The following is a 20,885-nucleotide window of genomic DNA, read 5'->3' as shown; positions in this document are numbered from 1 at the left end:
GTAAGGACTGCAGATGCTGGAGATCAGAGTCGAGAGCAAACATTAAATTTTTGAGTAAATGACACAAACTACAATTGTTTTTGGTGGTTAAAATGTTTTCAATTAATAAATATCCTTCTGAAGATATAGATATATCTGTAAGCATGGTAAGAGGATGAAAATACATCTCAACATTTGACAAATAAAACTGGAAAAGCACAGCAGGTCAGGCAGCATCTGAGGAGCAGGAGAATCGACGTTTCGGGCATAAGCCCTTCATCAGGAATTCCTGGTTGGAGGGGGTTGTGCCCGGGGTGTCGACTCTCCTGCTCCTCGAATGCTGCCTGACCTGCTGTGCTTTCCCAGCACCACACTCTCGACTTCAATTTGTAGCTAATGCAGATTTAGCTAAATCTCAGCCAAAGTATACAATTGGCATCATTGTCCTGGGGTTAGGGAAGGGAGGGGAGAAAATAACCTGTTAGGATTCCCAAATTCTAGGGATTAAATGTTTGAAGGTTCAGCAAGATTACAATCAATGTTATGATACCTGCTGTGAAATAGCCTTATCACATTTGCAGCACCCACTTCCGAATAGAGAGAAAAAAAACCAAGTAGAGCGAGGATTGCTGTCTATGGGACAGTTCACCAAGAAGCTGTCACTGACTTTTGGAGAAGAAAGGGCAGAAACGAACTAATTCTTGTAAGGGATGGGAATAATACAAGCAGGGTATAAAAATCATGACATTTGTCGGGGTAGCTTGAAGCTGAGTACAAGATAAGGCAACAAAACAACTGACTTGTGCTGTGATATTTCATAATTTCCTAAATTTGAATGGTTTAATTCAAATGGGTGGCCCAGTGGTTAGCACTGCTCCTCGGATGCTGCCTGAACTGCTGTGCTCTTCCAGCACCACTAATCCAGAAACTGCTGCCTCAGTGTCAAGGACCTGGGTTCGATTCCACCGTCCGGCGTCTGTCTGTGTGGAGTTTGCACATTCTCCCTGTATCTACCTGGGTTTCCTCCCACAATCCAAAGATGCGCAGTTTGGGTGAATTGGCTGTGTAAAATTACCCATAGTGTTCAGGGATGTGTAGGTTAGGTGCATAAGTAATGTAGAGTAATAGGTAGCGGAATAGGTCTAGGTGGGTTAGTCTTCAGAGGGTCTATGTGGACTTGTCGTGCTGAAGGGCCTGTTTCCATACTGGAGGATTCTATGATTATTGAAGAGCTCTGTGAGGCAGGTTCTATCTCAAGATGTTTACTGCTGTATATTTTGCTACAGATGTTTACGTATACTGTTCTGATGTTATTAGCACTTATGGAAGAAAATTCTAGAGTACTTAGAATTACCTTTTAAAAATATTTTACATTTCAAAAACAAATAGTTCAAATTAATTATGAGAACAAAGTTGTGGGAGTTCTTAAAAACAAAGTATAATAATACTGATCAAGGCTTGGGACATATGACTTGTATAAACTGTTCAGTAAATTCACCTGGTCACCAATCAATAAATTGAGTTTACAGTATATGTAAAGGAAGGATGGAATCACATGATAGGTTACTGTAACCTGACATATAGCCTTAGAATAAAATTTAATTGGTCCCTAACTGATTCACATTGACCATGATGCACAATTACTATGCGAGATAAATCATGCAACCAAAGAGAGCAGGAAACTCTGCATGAATACATTACCATAGATGTGCTGCTCATCTAAGAAAGTCTGCTGTGGATTAAAGCAAATATCTTGTGACTACATCTAATTTCCTTTTCAGCCCTTTCATTTTTTGTCAGTTTAGCTAATATGATTCTTGAGATAAATTTGGTTTTATTTCTGGAATGCTAATCAATTTTCATAACTATTCTATCAAGGGCATTGACTTAAACAGTTTTATTTGTCAAATGTTGAGATGTATTTTCATCCTCTTACCATGCTTACAGATATATCTATATCTTCAGAAGGATATTTATTAATTGAAAACATTTTAACCACCAAAAACAATTGTAGTTTGTGTCATTTACTCAAAAATTTAATATTTGCTCTCCACTAGTAACGTATTGCATTTTATTTAGCTGATCCAAGACAATTCAGTCCATTGTTTTGGGGTAGTTAACTTTTGTTTTTTTTTTGAAATTTCAACTTGGTCTTAAATGACCACAATTTCACGAGTATGTAAATTCAAAGGAACTTATTTGAATCATTGCTGTCTCGCAATCTCTCTCTTTCATGTGCTTTATAACATTCCACTGACTTTAGTATGCAGGCATCAGCACATTTATTAAATATTTAATGATATGGAATCTGATTTGCCTAGACCCATGAGACCAACCATTTTCAAAGTTATGAATATTTTGTCTGAGATTCAACTTTATTCACAGTAAGCACTTCAAATTAACAAAACAAAAAGCAAATGGAAAAATAATTAATGTTTAGACACTATTTATTGAACATTTTAATGAGAACTGTAATCTGTTTTATGAAGTGCTCAGGCAGATAAATGTTTTCCAATGCTGGTTTGTGGCTGAAAGTTTTGAGGGCGAGCACTATTATTTGCACTGAACTTCTCTTGTATCCTTAGTTCTGTTGCAAATATGATGTTTTACAGGGTGGCTATGTTTAGCTGCATCTTCAAATTTAGGTTGAAATAGAGTAAAAATGATCATGTTATCTACTGAGGTCTATCCAGTGACCAGTACATATCACTTAGTTGCCTTGGAAAACTTATGCTTGGGTTGAGCACCATAAAAGGTAAAAGCAGATTTTCTCAGATGGTTTTGAGCAGTTCAAAATGATAAAAAATGAGGGAGAGAGAGAGACTAGGAAGAGCAGTGCTGGGGTCTGTAGAGAGAAAAGAATGGTTTCCTTATTACCTACCAGGCAGAATGTTTGTCCACTAATCAAAGAACGGCAACCCGCGGCAGTTGAAGGGCACGGAAAGTTTCATCTTTTTGATTTTGCGAGATGGAATCAGCCAGGTCCGACATATATACTTAAAGTCAGTCCATAAATTCTCTGGTTTGAAGGAAAGGATGTTTGGTTATGAGGTGTTACAATTCTGAAAAACAGGGAAAAGTGAACTCACTAGAGGAGAGTTTAGACTGCAGTCTTTTCCAGGAAACACTCTTGTGGTAAGTATGGCTCTAATGTGCTGCATGGGGTTATCATCATGTGAAGACATCAATAATAGTTATCTTTTTCTCTAAATTTAAAGTATTAGCTACCCACTAAGTATAGATGTTGCTTTTAGGTTTTGTTTTGTGACTCTAAAAGTGTTATAATGTGAAATCATACTGTGCAGTTTAAGTTGGTCACTGGGAATTCAAGCATCTTTTAAAAGTTATTGCTTTATTTTGGGTTATAATTTTGTCACACATTATACACTATATAATTACTGAAGACAGTATTGTCAGTTTTTCATAAATTAGCACTGGAGTTGGTCTTAGCACTTACTGAAGGTATGTTTTGTATTTTTAGAGACTACAATTCTTTCCATGTTGTATAATCTTTCCTTACAATTGAGATGTCTCATCCTGTTTATTCTGTCGTGCTAATTTTAGTAAAAATACTTCATCCTATATGGGGCACCTCACACTGCTGTCCTGTACACTTGTTAATCAATGCTAGTAACTATAGGCCGGTGAGTCTCACTTCTGTTGTGGGCAAAGTCTTAGAGAGAATTGTAAGGGATAGGATTTATGCACATCTGGATAGGAATAATGTGATCAAGGATAGTCAGCATGGTTTTGTGAAGGGCAGGTCGTGCCTCACAAACCTTATTGAATTCTTTGAAAAGGTGACGAAGGAGGTTGATGAGGGGAAAGCGGTAGATGTGGTATATATGGATTTTAGTAAGGCGTTTGATAAGGTTCCCCATGGTAGGCTACTGCAGAAAATACGGAGATATGGCATTGAGGGTGAGTTGGAGGTTTGGATTAGGAATTGGCTGGATGGAAGAAGACAGAGGGTAGTAGTTGATGGCAAAGTTTCTTCATGGAGTGCCGTCACTAGCGGTGTTCCGCAAGGATCTGTTTTGGGACCATTGCTGTTTGTCATTTTTATAAATGACCTGGAAGAGGGGTTAGAAGGTTGGGTGAGCAAGTTTGCGGATGATACGAAAGTCGGAGGAGTTGTTGACAGTGAGGAAGGATGTGGCAGGTTACAGCAGGATATAGAGAAGCTGCAGAGCTGGGCAGAAAGGTGGCAAATGGAATTCAATGTAGCTAAGTGTGAGGTGATTCACTTTGGGAAGAATAACAAAAAGATGGGGTACTGGGCTAATGGTCGGATACTTGGTAGTGTGGATGAGCAGAGGGATCTTGGTGTCCATGTACACAGATCTCTGAAAGTTGCCACCCAGGTAAATAGTGCGGTGAGGAAGGCATATGGCGTACTGGCTTTTATTGGTAGAGGAATTGAGTTCCGGAGTCCTGAGGTCATGATGCAGTTGTATAAGACTCTGGTGCGGCCGCATCTGGAATATTGTGTGCAGTTTTGGTCGCCATACTATAGGAAGGATGTGGAGGCACTGGAACGGGTGCAGAGGAGGTTTACCAGGATGTTGCCTGGTATGGAAGGAAGATCGTATGAGGAAAGACTGAGACACTTGGGGCTGTTTTCATTAGAGAAAAGAAGGTTTAGGGGTGACTTGATTGAGGTGTACAAGATGATTAGGGGGTTAGATAGGGTTGACAGTGTGAACCTTTTCCCGCGTATGGAGTCGGGTATTACAAGGGGGCATAGCTTTAAATTAAGGGGGGGTAGATATAGGACTGAAGTTAGGGGTAGGTTCTTCACTCAGCGAGTCGTAAGTTCATGGAATGCCCTGCCAGTAGCAGTGGTGGACTCTCCCTCTTTATGGGCATTTAAGCGGGCATTGGATAGGTATATGGAGGATAGTGGGTTAGTATAGGTTAGGTGGGCTTGGATCGGCGCAACATCGAGGGCCAAAGGGCCTGTACTGCGCTGTATTCTTCTATGTTCTATGTTCTAATGTGCAAATTGCTGACAAATCAAACTGAGATGTATTTGAACTATAAAGTTAAATATCCTGTTTTTGAATTGTTTGTGAGATTTGCTAATGGTCGCTGTAAATTGTTGACTGTCATCCCACTTTCTTGAGAATTTAGACATTTTAAAATGGTAATGATTTGACTTAATTCTCCTAAGGTATCCAAGTTGTCTGTAGAATACCAAATCTGGCAGTACTATCAATGGGGCAATTTATGCTGCTCAGAGTAAGTGCAGTACTGTTTTGTCAATCCCATTCTCTTTCCCAAATTCACTTAATGCTTTCCTTCATTTACGAAAGTAGCTTTAAAACTTATAGATTCCACTTTGACCATCAATGCTATGTTCTAACAATTTACTGTAGCAAACAACATTTTCCTGGAATGTTTTTATTCTTTGCAAATGGTTTCTTCACCTCCTGGTTTCCTCCATTTTGAAAACTACCATCTTCAATATTTTTCTTAAAGCAAGCTTTTCTCCTTTCGTCAACTCCAAGTATACACTTTGATATCTTCCTCTGATTAGTCATTGCCCCTCGGCAGATTCGTCTACAACAAAAATTGGTTTCCGTCTACATGGTGTTGACACCCACTTCTATCTTTTAAAACCGATTTCTCAATGTTATTCACTACTTTGATTCTTAAGTATAATTTTCAGCCCACATCCCCGAAGTCCACACCATGATACACACCTTATCACTTTCTTAGGCTGAAATAAAGAGGTGTGTTCACCCTCTTAATAAGTCATTCCATTGTGTCAAACCACGCAAAGAATTAAGGCCACCAAGCTGGGGGCCAACCCTTGGCACACCGTGCCACCTTAGGCATTCATGCTTTCCATGGCTACAGCATATGTCATCTGCAGAATGCACTGTAACAACTTAAGGCTGCTTCGATTAGCCTTTCCAAATCTGCTGAGTGGGCAAGAACATTAGATATGAGTGAACACTATCATTTGAAATCTCCCTCTCCAAGGCTCGCACCATCCTGACACGGTAAAATAGAATTAATCCTGCATCGCTGCTGGGTCAATATCCAGAAAATCCCTACCTTTTTGGGTGTGAATGCACAAGGACTGTAGTGGTCAAGAAGGTGACATGGTGATGCGTCCTCTTACAATCCAGAATGGACAACTTAAAAGTTACACAGCACCATGTTATCGTCCAATGGGTTTATTTGGAAGTGCTGGCTTTTGGAGTGCTACCTTCCACAGGTAACTGTGGAGCAGGATCATAAGACACTGAATTTGTAGCAAAAGATCACAGTGTCGTGCAAATGAAATGACATTTTGAACAAACCTAGATTGTTAAGTTAAGTTAAGTTTGTTCAATGTGTCTTATGATTCTGCTGCACAGCTACCTGATGAAGGAGCAGCGTTCCAAAACCTAGTACTTTGAAATACACCTGTTGGACTATAACCCGGTGTTGTGTGATTTTCAACTTGTCCACTCCAGTCCAACACCAGCACTTCCACATCATGACTACAATCCAGAATGGAACAGTGCTGACCTTGCTAGTAACACCACATACCATGAATGAAGATAACCTAATAATCTCTTGGCTAGTTTTTAATTCCTAAAGCTTGATTAATTCTGATGGTTGTAAAACAAAAACAGAAATTACTGGAGAAACTTGGCATGGGTATAAAGTTCTGTTCACACTCTCCCTTACACCAGATTCCACTCTCAAACTCATTCTTGTTGATATATGTTGATTCTGTTCTTTTTCCATGCCTTTCATGCCCAATTTTCATCCTTTTACTTAAATCTTTTTTGTCTGAATCTTGCTCCCTTCCCCTCAGCCAAAAATGAAAATATCCATAAGGAATGTTTGTAGCAAGTAAGCAGCTGAATTATATTTGACAGGAAAGGGGAACTGTTTTTTTTGGTGAAGGAATTCAGGCATTGTACAAATTAAGAATAACAGTGAATAAACCTCCCCCATAAATCTTGATCATTCAAAACCCTAAAATTTCAAACTTGAGACTAAAATTTCACCTAATCTTTTGATTCTCCAATTCATTTAAGTCCACCAAATGTATTAAACTCCATTTATTATTGACACTTCAGATTAATCTCCAAAAGTGTTAATATTTTTCAGGGACAGTCTATGTAGATAACCATGTAACATACATGTACATATTAACTTTGTGAAAATCTTGTTCAAACCTCCAAGCATACATATCACTTTTTAAACTTCCACATCTTTAAACAGTGTGATTGAACAACGTATTTTGCTGGGTTAAGCAGCATTCCCCATTGTTTGGAATTCTCATGCAACCAGGAAAAATTTCAAAGAAAATCTACCAAGTTTCTTCAAAAAACTGCCAATTTCCAATGTGAATATGTTCACCTATGTAGTAGTTCTTAGTGCTGCCTGTCGTCTCCCCTCATGTAGGCCCCATGACACCCAGTTGAATTTGTGTATTTTATCCAAAATCTTTCACCCACCAATCTACAAAGTTGCCTAAGAGTTCCAACACAAGGGCATGTGGTTTTGACATTGAAATAGAAAATGGAAATACGTGAAAGATTGGAGAAGATTGAAAATTTAAAAATGATTCCAGAGGGCAATTAGGCCTAAATCACCATCTCCTCAGCCTTGACAACAATTGTTGCTAAAGACGCAAATTTTAGTTCTTTTGATGATCCTAATGACATACAATCAGAGTATTCAGAACCAAGCAAATATGTTGCAGTCCAATTTAGAGGTAAGTTTTTTTTTGTTTAAGGAACACAAGAGTGCACTGTATTGGGTTTCAAGAAGAGCAATTCTCATACAATCTGCAAATTCATGTAATCAGCATCGCCATTGCATATATACAGTATATCAGGTAAATGGGAGTTTATTGTATTTAATTATGATAAATGTTTGTTGAAATCCACCACTAACTAAATGTTGCCAATCTTGTTAATTCATACATCAATGAATCAGAAATGAAATGATTTTTCCTGTATATTGGTGTCTAAGATGGCCTCTTGCCAAATTAAGACCAAAATATAAAATATGAACTGAAGTTAGTATCATATTATAGATTATTCATTCTGTTGCCCTTGCGTTTGTGATTTCATTGACCATGTTAACTAAAATAAGGCATTTGGCATTGCAGACTTAAGTATTGACAATCAATTTTCAAGAGGAAAGATTTGTTCAAACCATAAGCTAAGCAGCTGAAATCTTGTTACAAAAGTAGCCTCCAGTTCAAGCCATCATACAATAAGTTGCAATGTTCTAAATGCTTGTATTTGTAAGAAGTAACAAGTGTAATTCAAGTGTGTTTATCTTTATGCAAATAGAATATGCTATTTGTTGAATATTTAACATAATCTATATATAAAGCACAGGGCTTGCCAGTAAAATCACCATTTTACATATGGATGATGGTATGCGGCTCTTCCTATTGGGTTTTGCAGGGTTTTTTTGGATAGGAAACAGCAGATTTTTCAGCAATTCAGGGGAAAAAGTATCATGTAATCTGCTGTATTAAAGCTACAGCACTGGCTTCATAAAAAGGCAGGATTTAATATTAACAGCTTTTGAAGATTTGAATATTTTAAGACCTGTTAGGCCAGTATTTCTCCAAATGGGATCTGGAGACCCCCAAAGGGTTCATCAGACATGCCAAGAAATAGTTGAGCAGTCTTCCAATGCACAACAATTGATGTGTTCATTAGGAGGTGGGTTTTCTCCCACATTCCAAAGGCTGTGGATTGGCTGTTCTAAATCACCCATAGTGTCCAGGTTAGGTAGATTAACAATGGTAAATGTGGGGTTATGGGGATAGGGTGGGGGAGTGGGTCTGCGTGGGATGTCCTTTTGGAGGGTCAGTAGAGACTCAATGGGCTGAATGAGTACCAAGGTGTGCTGGCTAGAGGCTTCTCTAGGACTCCATAATGTTTTTAGAATTTGGTCAGCCTTGCAGTCCTCACAGCCTTAAAACCACCGTGGCCCCAAAACACTCCTCGCCAATGTCACCCTATACCTACCAACCAATCCCAGATGCCCCTCCTTCTTCACAGCTAATCCTTCAGTACCCAAAATAGGCAAATCTCGATTAGTTTATTTTTTTTTTAAATTTCTACCCAAACTTTTAAATAGTTGCCTTAATTGTCAATCAAACTACAAGCTCAGTCCCTGCCTACTGAGATTGTAACATTGGAAACTGTCAAGCATTCATAATAATGTATTATCAGCCTCAGGGGAAATGTCAACAAAGAACTCAAACTGCAAAACCAGATGCTAGTGTTCTTTGTTATCCTGCACTACATTGCAGAGGCGATTTTTTTTTAAACTTCCAATGACAGCTGCAGTTTGTCTTAAATATATCACGTCATAATAGTTGTACAGATTGTATCCATCCTTCAAGAGCACATGGCTCTTTCATCAATTTGTGGCTGCAGCATTTTAGGTTAAGTCCTTGCAGCAGCCAAACTGGGGACCGTTTGAACTCAGCGCTGTGTTTTTGTGGCTTTGCAGAGTTTGAGTTGTGTGAATTATTTTCCAGAATACAGAGGAACCTCGATTATCTGAAGGACACTGGTGAGCATTATTTCGGTTGGTTACTTGAATGCTGGATCTTGCCGGATAATCTGATATTCGGATAATCAAATGCCCGATAATTGAGGTTCCTTTGTATCTCTCTAAAAATGGAAGCTGACAAGAAATGGGTTCCACATGATATTTCTAAAGGTCTATGGAGGCTTGATGATAATACAAAAATCTGACCTTTTTATCTTTGTGGCTCCTACCAGGTATTCCACACTTCATATGTGAATTAATAAATCAGTGACTTGTATTTATGTGTCACTCTGAGTTAACTGCAAGTGTACAGGAAACCCTGGGCTATTGGAAAGTGTGCAACTGAGTGGAAACAAAGCTGCAAGCTATAGGCCTTTTTATATTTGTGTCCAAGTAGCTTTTTTTTATTACTTAATATTTTTGGCTTCTCTGACAACTTGATTTCCTACATGTCTTTGCAAATGAAGTTGACTTTTAGTCACTTTGTGTTGTGGAAGAATACTTAGTGTGTGTGTACTGCAATACCTGATTTCTTTAACTTGTTTTTCTCTTCTGTGAGTGTGTTTGTGTTTTGTTAGAAGAGGTGCTACTTCTACAAAGGAGATTTTAAACCTTGAAGCCCAAGACACTGTAGCCAATGATGGGCTGAGGGAGCAGGATTGAAGAATAGGCCTACTCTTGTAAATTTACTGTCGCCTTTACCTTAATTCCTTTAGGCATTACGCTTTAGTGTTCAGGAGTTTAGAACATAGAACAATACAGTGCAGAACAGGCCCTTCGGCCCTCAATGTTGCACCGACCTGTGAACTATTCTTAGCTTGTCCCCCTACACTATCGCAAAATCATCCATGTGCTTACCCAAGGATTGCTTAAATCTCCCTAATGTGGCTGAGTTGACTACACGAGCAGGTAGGGCCCTTACCACTCTCTGTGTAAAGAAACTGCCTCTGATGTCTGTCTTAAATCTATCACCCTGCAATTTGTAGTTATGCCCCCTCATACAAGCTGACGTCATCATCCTAGGAAAAAGACTTTCACTGTCTACCCTACCTAATCCTCCGATCATCTTGTATGTCTCTATCAAATCCCCTCTTAGCTGCCTTCTTTCCAATGAGAACAGGTTCAAGTCTCTCAGCCTTTCCTCATAAGACCTTCCCTCCAGACCGGGCAACATCCTGGTAAATCTCCTCTTCAATGCTTCCACATCCTTCCCGAAATATGGGGACCAGAACTGTACACAATATTCCAAGTGTGGCCGCACCAGCGTTTTGTATAGTTGCAGCATGATATTGCTGTTCCGGAACTCAATCCTCTACCAATGAAACCTAACACACTGTATGCCTTCTTAACAGTACTATCCACCTGGGTGGCAACTTTCAAGGATCTATATACATGGACTCCAAGATCCCTCTGCACATCCACTCTACTAAGAATCTTTCCATTGACCCAGTACTCTGGCTTCCTGTTATTCTTCCCAAAGTGCATCACCTCATATTTAGCTGCATTGAACTCCATTTGCCACCTCTCAGCCCAATTCTGCAGTTTATCCAAGTCCCCCTGAAACCTGTAACATTCTTCCACACTGTCCATTACTCCACCGACTTTAGTGTCATCTGCAAATTTACTAACCCATCACCTATGCCTGCGTCTAAGTCATTTATAAAAATGACAAATAGTGGTCCCAAAACAGATCCTTGTGGCACATCATTAGTAACCAGACTCCAGGCTGAATATTTTCCATCAACCACTACTCACTGCCTTCTTTCAGGAAGCCAGTTTCTAATCCAAACTACCAAATCACCCTCAATTCCGTGCCTCTGCATTTTCTCCAACGGCCTGCCATGTGGAACTTTATCAAAGGCTTTACTGAAAACCATGTATAACACGTCAACTACCCTACCCTCATCTACATGCTTGGTCACCTTCTCAAAAAGTTCAATGAGGTTTGTGAGACACGATCTGCCCTTGACGAAACCATGTTGACTATCTAAAATCAAATTGTTGTTTGCTAGATGATTATAAATCTTATCTCTTTTAATCCCTTCCAAAACCTTTCCTACAACAGACGTAAGGCTCACTGGTTTATCTTGTGTATTTTGCTTACTGCTGCAGCATACAAATGTTAGTTCAGTTTTTTTTTGCTTTTTTTTAACGGCAGATGCAGTCTTCCTACTTAACAGCTGTCTGTGAAATAGTGACTTTTTCAGTTGAATTCTGGGAAAGTGGCATGCATTAGCTAGCATTTTAAGTCCCAGTTTTCAACCTGTCTGTAATTTTCTATGTGTCCGAGAAGACCAGATATATAGTTTAGTGTAATTAGCTGGAGCATATTTGTATGCTAATATCCAAAGTAAAACACTACTAATATACAAGTAGTTTAAAAAGTCCAAAATCAGCTTCAATTTCTGGTTGGGCCTTTTCAGCGCAACTTCCTTGTACTTTCTAGAATTCAGGAGAGAATAGTTAATTCTGACTGCCCATTACAATCCTTCATATCTTTGTATCTCAGACTTATTCTTGCTAACATGAGTATGCTGTTTGTAAAGTTACTGTCATTCATCCTCAGTTTTGGATGCTGCATTGTGATAGTTGACTTCTCTTGGCAGGGTCAGTCAGGCACTACTGTTGATGTAAGATTAGATTGTTTGTCTGACAGCTTCATTGTCTGAAACCTGAGACAGGCAGCACCAGAGTAATTCATGATGCTATTAATGGCTGACCAGCCAGCCCCTCTCGATGGTAGAATTTTATGCAGTGGCCCTATCACCGCGGGGTGGGGGTGGGGACATGCTGGGGCTGGGATAATTTCCATTCACCACTTCAATTCTCTAAGGTAATAGTGCCAGACCATTGGGATCAATACCATGATGAGTGTATTCATCACGGTCACCAGACATATCCTCATATTAATCATTTGGTCATTCAGAACTTATGTTGTTTGAAAAGCAGACACTTTGTCAAACGCTTTCAGCTTGCTCTCATAGCATTTCACAAGAAAGGGGAATGTTTTTACACCACAGGAGAAGAGCATGCTGGTCATTTATTGAGTGGACTATGGTGAAGGTGTTGTCATTGGAGAAAGGGCAAATCAGTTGATACTGTGGAGCTTTGCTTAAATTTAGACCAGGCTGACACTGATTTGTCCAAGCATTTGCCCCCTGGAATGAACCAGAGAATGGCCGTTACTTATTTTGTTCAGTTGAAACAAATGCCATATGTGTACAAGGCCCTGTGTGCAAAACATGTGCCTGACTGTCAATCCTGAATTGGTTGTCAGCATAACGCTTAGCACAGTGTTGTCCAATTGTGGAATCATCTCTAATGTTTAGAGCTTTGTAAGTACAGGCTGTTTGGATATGGTCGATACCTTGCCTGTTGTAGATAGCTGAAGGGATAAACTGTTTGTTTGATTAGGTCAGCCAAAGTTTGGGACATTTGGCCTCCGTACACAATACCACACCAGCACTAAAATTTACACACTTGCATGATAGGCCAAACCATATTGGTTTCACAGCAGCACCCTTGTTGTAGTGGACATCACTCGTGTTACCACTGTATAAGAACACTTCCATGATAGACTGTGCACTTTTTTCAGGACTAAGTCATAGCTCTAAGCCCATTTTGAGTTTGCCTCATATATATAGCAAGAAATTATCTGATCATTTAACCCTCAGCTTACTCTGTTGCCCCGGTTTAAGCTGAAAGATTCTATTTCAGTATTTTTGACTGTGAACTGAAATGAATAAAGAAATATTTTAAAAGCCAAGGATCAATGAAGGATTGCTTCCCTTTCTTAAAAATTAGTTAGACTGTGCTCATTGTAAGTGCTGTTTACACAGCTGTTTGTTCAAACAGTGGGAGGGAAGGTCCAGTTTGCAGATGAGCTGGAGTTAGAGGTGTATGAATGGAGCTTCGGCTGGTGACAAGTAGCTGATTGATTTGTGGATTAATAACAAGCTCTTGATGACAGAAGTCCTTCTTGCCAGCCAACAGCTGTGATTGACTCCCAGGTATCTGGACACATTGTGGGTTTGAATGTATGGATCAGAAGCCATGTGATCTCTGGGGTTTGGGGTGGGGGGGAAGAGAGAGAGACCTATTTTTGCTTTGTAGTAAAAAGCAACTAAAGCCTGAAGAGAACCATTTGTTTCCAACTTCACAGTTTATAGCAACTAATACGTTTACTATCAGTGTGGAAGCAGGCAATCCAGTCCATCGAGTCACACGGCCCCCTTCCAACCCTAAAGAGCATCCCACCCAGACTGCCTCCTCCTCCTCCCACCATCCCTGTAACCTTGCATTTCCCATGGCTAACCCACCTAGTCTGCACATACCTAGTCACCAAGGACAATTTCCCAAGGCTAATCCACCTAACTTGCACAACTTGGACTGTGGGAGGAAACCCACGCAGACACTAGGGTGAATGTCTGCACAGTTGCCTGAGACTGGAATTGAACCTGAGACCCTGATACTGGGAAGCAGCACTCCCAATAAGTTAGGACCTTCTTAGAATTGTGAGCTGCACTTCCTGCAAACAAGTATTCACAGAAGGAACATTGATAAGCAGGGTTCTGGTCAGCAAAAAGAACGGTCTCTTGAACTGCCTTCCCAATGTTTTCCTCTGCGAATAGCACCCATGTTTTTATTTCTGCCTTTCTGCGTTTCATAAGTGGATTAGGACTTTAACTAGGTAAAAACAATGACTACAGATGCTGGAAACCAGATTCTGGATTAGTGGTGCTAGAAGAGCACAGCAGTTCAGGCAGCATCCGAGAAGTAGTAAAATCAACATTTCGGGCAAAAGCCCTTCATCAGGAATAAAGACAGAGAGTCTGAAGCATGGAGAGATAAGCTAGAGGAGGATGGGAGTAGGGAGAATGTAGCATAGAGTACAATAGGTGAGTGGGGGAGGGATGAAGGTGATAGGTCGGGGGGGAGGGTGGAGTGGATAGGTGGAAAAGAAGATAGGCAGGTAGGACAAGTCATGGGGACACTGCTGAGCTGGAAGTTTGGAACTAGGGTGAGGTGGGGAAGGGGAAATGAGGAAACTGTTGAAGTCCACATTGATGCCCTGGGGTTGAAGTGTTCCGAGGCGGAAGATGAGGTGTTCTTCCTCCAGGCGTCTGGTGGTGAGGGAGCGGCGATGAAGGAGGCCCAGGACCTCCATGTCCTCGGCAGAGTGCGAGGGGGAGTTGAAATGTTGGGCCACAGGGCGGTGTGGTTGATTGGTGCGGGTGTCCCGGAGATGTTTCCTAAAGCGCTCTGCTAGGAGGTGTCCAGTCTCCCCAATGTAGAGGAGACCGTATCGGGAGCAACGGATACAATAAATGATATTCGTGGATGTGCAGGTAAAACTTTGATGGATGTGGAAGGCTCCTTTAGGGCCTTGGATGGAGGTGAGGGAGGAGGTGTGGGCGCAGGTTTTGTAATTCCTGCAGTGGCAGGGGAAGGTGCCAGGATGGGAGGGTGGGTTGTAGGGGGGCGTGGACCTGACCAGGTAGTCACGGAGGGAGCGGTCTTTTTGGAGGTGGCGGAAATGTCGACGGATGATTTGGTTTATGCGAAGGTTGGTAGGGTGGAAGGTGAGCACCAATGGCGTTCTGTCCTTGTTACGGTTGGAGGGGTGGGGTCTGAGGGTGGAGGTGCGGGATGTAGACGAGATGCATTGGAGAGCATCTTTAACCGGGCGGGAAGGGAAATTGCGGTCTCTAAAGAAGGAGGCCATCTGGTGTGTTCTGTGGTGGAACTGGTCCTCACGGCGGAGGCGGAGGAATTGGGAATACATTTTTGCAAGAGGTAGGGTGGGAAGAGGTGTAATCCAGGTAGCTGTGGGAGTCGGTGGGTTTGTAAAAAATGTCAGTGTCAAGTCGGTCGTCATTAATGGAGATGGAGAGGTCCAGGAAGGGGAGGGAGGTGTCAGAGATGGTCCAGGTAAATTTAAGGTCAGGGTGGAATGTGTTGGTGAAGTTGATGAATTGCTCAACCTGCTCGCAGGAGCACGAGGTGGCACCAATGCAGTCATCAATGTAGCGGAGGAAGAGGTGGGGAGTGGTGCCGGTGTAATTACGGAAGATTGACTGTTCTACGTAGCCAACAAAGAGACAGGCATAGCTGGGACCCATACGTGTGCCCATGGCTACCCCTTTGGTCTGGAGCAAGTGGGAGGATTCAAAGGAGAAATTGTTAAGGGTGAGGACCAGTTCGGCCAAATGAATGAGAGTGTCGGTGGAAGGGTACTGTTGGGGATGTTGGGAAAGGAAGAAACGGAGGGCTTGGGGGCCCTGGTCATGGCGGATGGGGGTGTAGAGGGATTGGATATCCATGGTGAAGATGAGGCGTTGGGGGCTGGGGAAACAGAAGTCTTGGAGGAGGTGGAAGGCGTGGGTGGTGTCTCGAACGTATGTGGGGAGATCCTGGACTGGGGGGATAGGACAGTGTCGAGGTAGGTAGAGGTGAGTTCAGTGGGGCAGGAGCATGCTGAGACAGTGGGTCGACCAGGGTGGTCAGGCTTGTGGATCTTGGGAAGGAGGTAGAACCAGGCAGTGCGGGGTTCCCGGACTATGAGGTTGGAAGCTGTGGGTGGGAGATCTCTTGAGGTGATGAGGTTCTGTATGGTCTGGGAGATGATGGTTCGGTGATGGGGGGTGGGGTCATGGTCGAGGGGGCAGTAGGAAGAGGTGTCCTCGAGTTGGCGTTTGGCTTCAGCGATGTCGAGGTCAGTGCGCCAGACTACCACTGCGCCCACTTTATCCGCTGGCTTGATGGTGAGGTTGGGATTGCAGCAGAGGGATTGGAGGGCTGCGCGTTGTGAGGGTGAGAGGTTGGAGTGGGGGAGGGGGGGGTAGACAGGTTGAGGCGGTTAATGTCCCGGCGGCAGTTGGAAATGAAGAGGTCGAGGGCAGGTAATAGGCCAGTGCGGGGTGTCCAGGTGGATGCAGTGTGTTGGAGGTGGGCGAAGGGGTCCTCGGAAGGTGGGCGGGAGTCCGGATTGTGAAAGTAAGCTCGGAGGCAGAGGTGGCGGAAGAAGTGTTCGACGTCACGGTGTGTATTAAATTCATTGATGCGTGGACGAAGGGGGATGAAGGTGAATCCTTTGCTAAGGACAGATCGTTCGTCCTCAGTGAGGGGAAGGTCTGGAGAGATGGTGAAAACTCGACAGGCATGGGAGCTGGGATCTGGGATCTGGTGTGGAGCTGGGAGTGGGGGCGGAGCCAGTAACTGAAGTAGTTGTGATGGTGGGGGGGATGGGATCTGGTGTGGGTGTGGAGCTGGGAGTGGGGGCGGAGCCAGTAACTGAAGTGGGTGTGATGGTGGGGGGAATCGGGGTGGAGTCATGAGCGGGGTGGTGTTCCCCTCGGGGTTCTGGGGGCCGGGAATGGTGACAGTGGGATCTGTGGGGGGGCGTGTCAGCAGAATGCAGGTGTGTGGTGTTGGTGGGGTCGGAAGTGGTGGCAGACACGGCAGTAGGGGTGGCGGACGTCACTGAGCGTGTGACATCAGTGATGATGTGAGAGGCGGAAGTGATGTCACGTGATGCATGAGGAATTGTGACGAGTGGTTGTGGGAGTGGCCATGATGGGGGCGGAAGTGACATCATCAATCAGCGTGGGGGTGGCAACTGCACCAGTCGCATGGCTAATGGCGTCCGAGCAGTTCCAGAGGCTGGGAGAATCTTCTGGAATGTTTGAGGAGCGCTGGTTATGGAGGTGGGTAGATAAAAGTTTGTTGTCCTTACAGTTTTTGATGTTTGAGATGGAGTTGAAATACTGTTTGTTGAGAGTATGAATTCTCCTGAGGATGTAGTACAGAGTGGGTCCTTTGCAATTCTGAGAGAGTGTGGCCCTCAGCTGAGGCAGGGCTGACTGTAGAGAGGTTCGGTGCCGGCGTATTGCTGCAAGTGTGGAGTGGAGGATCTTGATAGGACTCTAACTAGTAGAGTTATGTCAATGGTCCATAATTGTTTCAGTAAAACTAGAATATTTATTTGCAATAAATAGTAATTCTTGCTAAGTACAGAAACCTGTTTGTAAAAAAAGAACAAAAGAACTGTGGATGCTGGGAATCTGAAACAAAACTAGAAAGTTTCAGCAAGTCTGGCAGTGTCTGTGGAAAGAAATCAATGTGTCAGGTCCAGTGACCCTTCAGAACTTTTTTTGTGTTTTGAGACAGAAAACTGTTCTGTGCTTTCTGTCAATTGGATCTGAAAGACAAATTGGAGGATTTACATTGGAGGTACAACATCAAGCCTGCAAAACCCTTTTTAAGAGGTTGAGAAAGTGATGACTGCAGATGGTGGAGATCAGAGTCGAGAGTGTGGTGCTGGAAAAGCACAGCAGGTCAGGCAGCCTCCGAGCAGCAGGAGAATCAACATTTCGGGCATAAGGCCTTCATCACTCCTGATCATTCTGCTGCTTGGATGCTGCCTGACCTGTTATGCTTCTCAAGCACCTCACACTCGACCCTTTTGAAGAGGTTGCCAATTAAAGGCAATGTGCATGTTGCTCATTGAAGGTAGACTTGCAGTAGATGGTGGTAGAGAACAACCTGGCATGTTTCCAAATGAGCACATCAAGAAAAGGAGTTCATTTTTAAGAAAACAACTATTCGAGAGGGGTTCCACTGAACACCTGTGGAGCTGCATGACTTCAGGAGAAAAGGAAGTAGACTGAAAGAAAGCCAGACTTTGTGACCTTACTCTGCACAAACCTTGAAGCAAATTGACTTTAACTGAGCTGCGGAGCTTTCATTTGAGCATGTCATCTTGAAGATCTCTTTATGTGTATCCTACTAATCCCGTGATATACCTATGCTTTTTTTTATTTTGCTACAATTTTGTCTTTTTGCAATGTTTTCAAGTTCTGTAGATACAATCTTGGCTGTTCTATTTTGTAGGAATCTAATCAGCCTATGTTGATGAAGTTGAAGTCTCATTTCTGCTGGATGAAGGGGCTTACATGTAGAATATTTGGACCAAATATGTTGCCTGCATTAGCTGTCTTCACCTGGCAAATTTACTTTGACATGTGGAATAGTGATATTATTTTAGGTTTTCTGAATTTAAACCATTTTTAAAATAAATGTTAGCATAGTTTTAAACTTTTAATCTGATTTTTATATATTCCTCTGTATTTATCTTCAGAAAATGGAAAATTTAGCTGGACATTTTAGCTTACTTTAGAAGCATAGACAATAAATTCGATCTAATTTGCTTTTTTAAAACAGTCACACTATTTATACTAATAGTTATGCCTATAAAATAAGCATTTCTCATTTTTAAAATAAAATGCATGATTTTTGATGTTTAACATTTTATGTTTGATGTTTTGAGCTCTAGTTAATTACTTGCTATCCATAGGAAAATAATCCTATGAGTAGCAGTTAATTTAATTCTTTTACTTTGCAGTAACCATCACCGTCGGAGGAAAGCAACATTTGCTTGGTCTGTATGATACTGCTGGACAGGTATGGTAAAAGCTGAATTTCACATTCTACTGACCATGTACAAAATGTTGAGATTCTTGCACCAAATAAACTTCTAGGCTTGGGTCTGTATAGTAAATTGTCAAAGTTATATGGAGGATTTAGTTATAAGTTTAAAATGGCTTTCAGTACTTGGTTGTTTAGATGGACACAAATAATTTAAAATATGTTAACAGATTTGACAGGAAATGGTACCTTTACTTTTGTAACAGCTGAAAGTATGTTGCAGATATTCATAAAGTTAAAAATCACATCCTACAAATTATTAGACTTGATTAAAATTTTATCAAATTGCTTCCTGCGTACTGAGATCAAATTGGGTAACTTGCTTTCAAGATTGACCTGGCTTAATTTTTCGTTGTTTAGTGATGTAAAACACTATTTTTGGATTTCAGTTTTACTTATAAATGCAAATTAAAATTATAGTCGTGTAGAATCTTAGTGTGACGGCATGGCTGTGCCTGCTGTTTGGAAAAGTTTATCCAATTTATTGCTACAACCATGCATTTCTTGATAAATCTGCAAATTAGTTCTCTTTGAGTAATTGTCCTCCCAAAGTTTCTTATGTTTCTCAGATTTTATTGTCCCTTGTACTCAAGTACAGGTTGAGAAAGTTGTGGAGGTATTGGTGGTGATCTTTCAGCATTCACTGGAGGCTGGGAGTGTCCTCAAGGACTGGGAAATGGCTAATGTAACACACCAGTTTAAAAAGGGATGGAGGCAGAAAACAGGCAATTATATATCAATGAGCCTGACCTCGGTTGTTGGTGAGATTTTAGAGTCCATTATTAAATGTGAGTGTGCAGATAATGCGGAAATGCATGGTAAAATAAAGTTGAATTGTCCTGCCTGTGTCAAGGGAAAGTCATGCCTGACAAATCTTTTAGAATTCTTTGAGGAGGAATTGAGCAAGTTAGCAAAGGAGAGCCAGTGTACATGATCTCTTTGGATTTACAGAAGGCCTTTACCAAAGTACCGCATAGGAGGCTGGTAAATAAGATAAGAGCCATGGTGTCATAGGCAAAATACTGTAAAATATTGGCTGGCTATCAAAAAAGGCAGAAAAATGTAGGGATAAAGGTTTTTTTTTAAAAGAATATTTGGTGGTGACTAGTGAAGATAACTTCTTGATTGATAAGGGGATCAAGGATTATAGGGACAAGGCAGAAGTATGGGGTTGAGAAATGTATCAGCCATAATTGAATGGTGGAGTAGACTCGATTGGTCAAATGGTCTAATTCTGCTCCAATATCTTATGGTCTGACACCACAAAATCACCCAAGATTCAAATTAATAATCAATTTGCATTCCAAGTCCATCAAGGCAGTGCAATAACACCAAAGGTGGGGGATTAATTCCTGATTTATTCATTGAATAATTATTTATACCAGCTGCCATGTGATTCATATGAATGCCTCCAGAGTCTGGGCTTGGATCTGTGAATTACTAATCCAGTGGCGTTACTACAAGATCACCACGTCCCCTGTAATACATACACTCTATTACCTTTATTAACCTCTTTTGTTACTTCAAAATAAGTTAATCAGGTTTATCAGATATGATCTGCCTTCAACAAGTTCATACTGAGTGTCTATTATTAACTTCCAAGTCTACAATTACGAATTTGTTTAAACTTTGACAGTGGTCTCTTGTAGATTTTCTACTGCAGATGTAGATTGATTTGGCCAATATTTACCAGAATGCTTCTTCCTTTTTGGAGCAGGGTGGGATCAGCAAACTTTGTTTTAACTGGCATCTTATTCAACTAATCTTGATAAACTGACAACATTTTCTGTTTCAAATACTGCAATGTCAGTATTTTGCTGTAAATAAAGTATGTGATATGGGCATTATGTTTATATTACTTAGTGTGTTTTTACATTGATTTTAAGAGA

At 41.5% G+C, this 20,885-nt stretch overlaps 1 protein-coding gene across 2 annotated transcripts in view; it reads left to right on the top strand.

The window, feature by feature from the left end:
- The window catches only part of rhoj (ras homolog family member J), a 49,285-nt gene that overhangs the window by 7,688 nt on the left and 20,712 nt on the right, over positions 1–20,885 (top strand). For both annotated transcript variants that reach the window (XM_087989699.1, XM_087989698.1), the window contains exon 2: positions 18,914–18,972. In XM_087989699.1, coding sequence (XP_087845825.1) covers positions 18,914–18,972 — 59 coding nt within the window. The remainder of the gene's footprint in view (positions 1–18,913; positions 18,973–20,885) is intronic.

The sequence above is a fragment of the Chiloscyllium plagiosum genome, unplaced genomic scaffold (assembly GCF_037043375.1).
Source record: "Chiloscyllium plagiosum isolate Xiang-an unplaced genomic scaffold, Cpla_swu_hap1 HiC_scaffold_8, whole genome shotgun sequence".
Classification (NCBI taxonomy): Eukaryota; Metazoa; Chordata; class Chondrichthyes; order Orectolobiformes; family Hemiscylliidae; genus Chiloscyllium; species Chiloscyllium plagiosum.
This window is presented reverse-complemented; position numbering and strand designations above follow the sequence as displayed.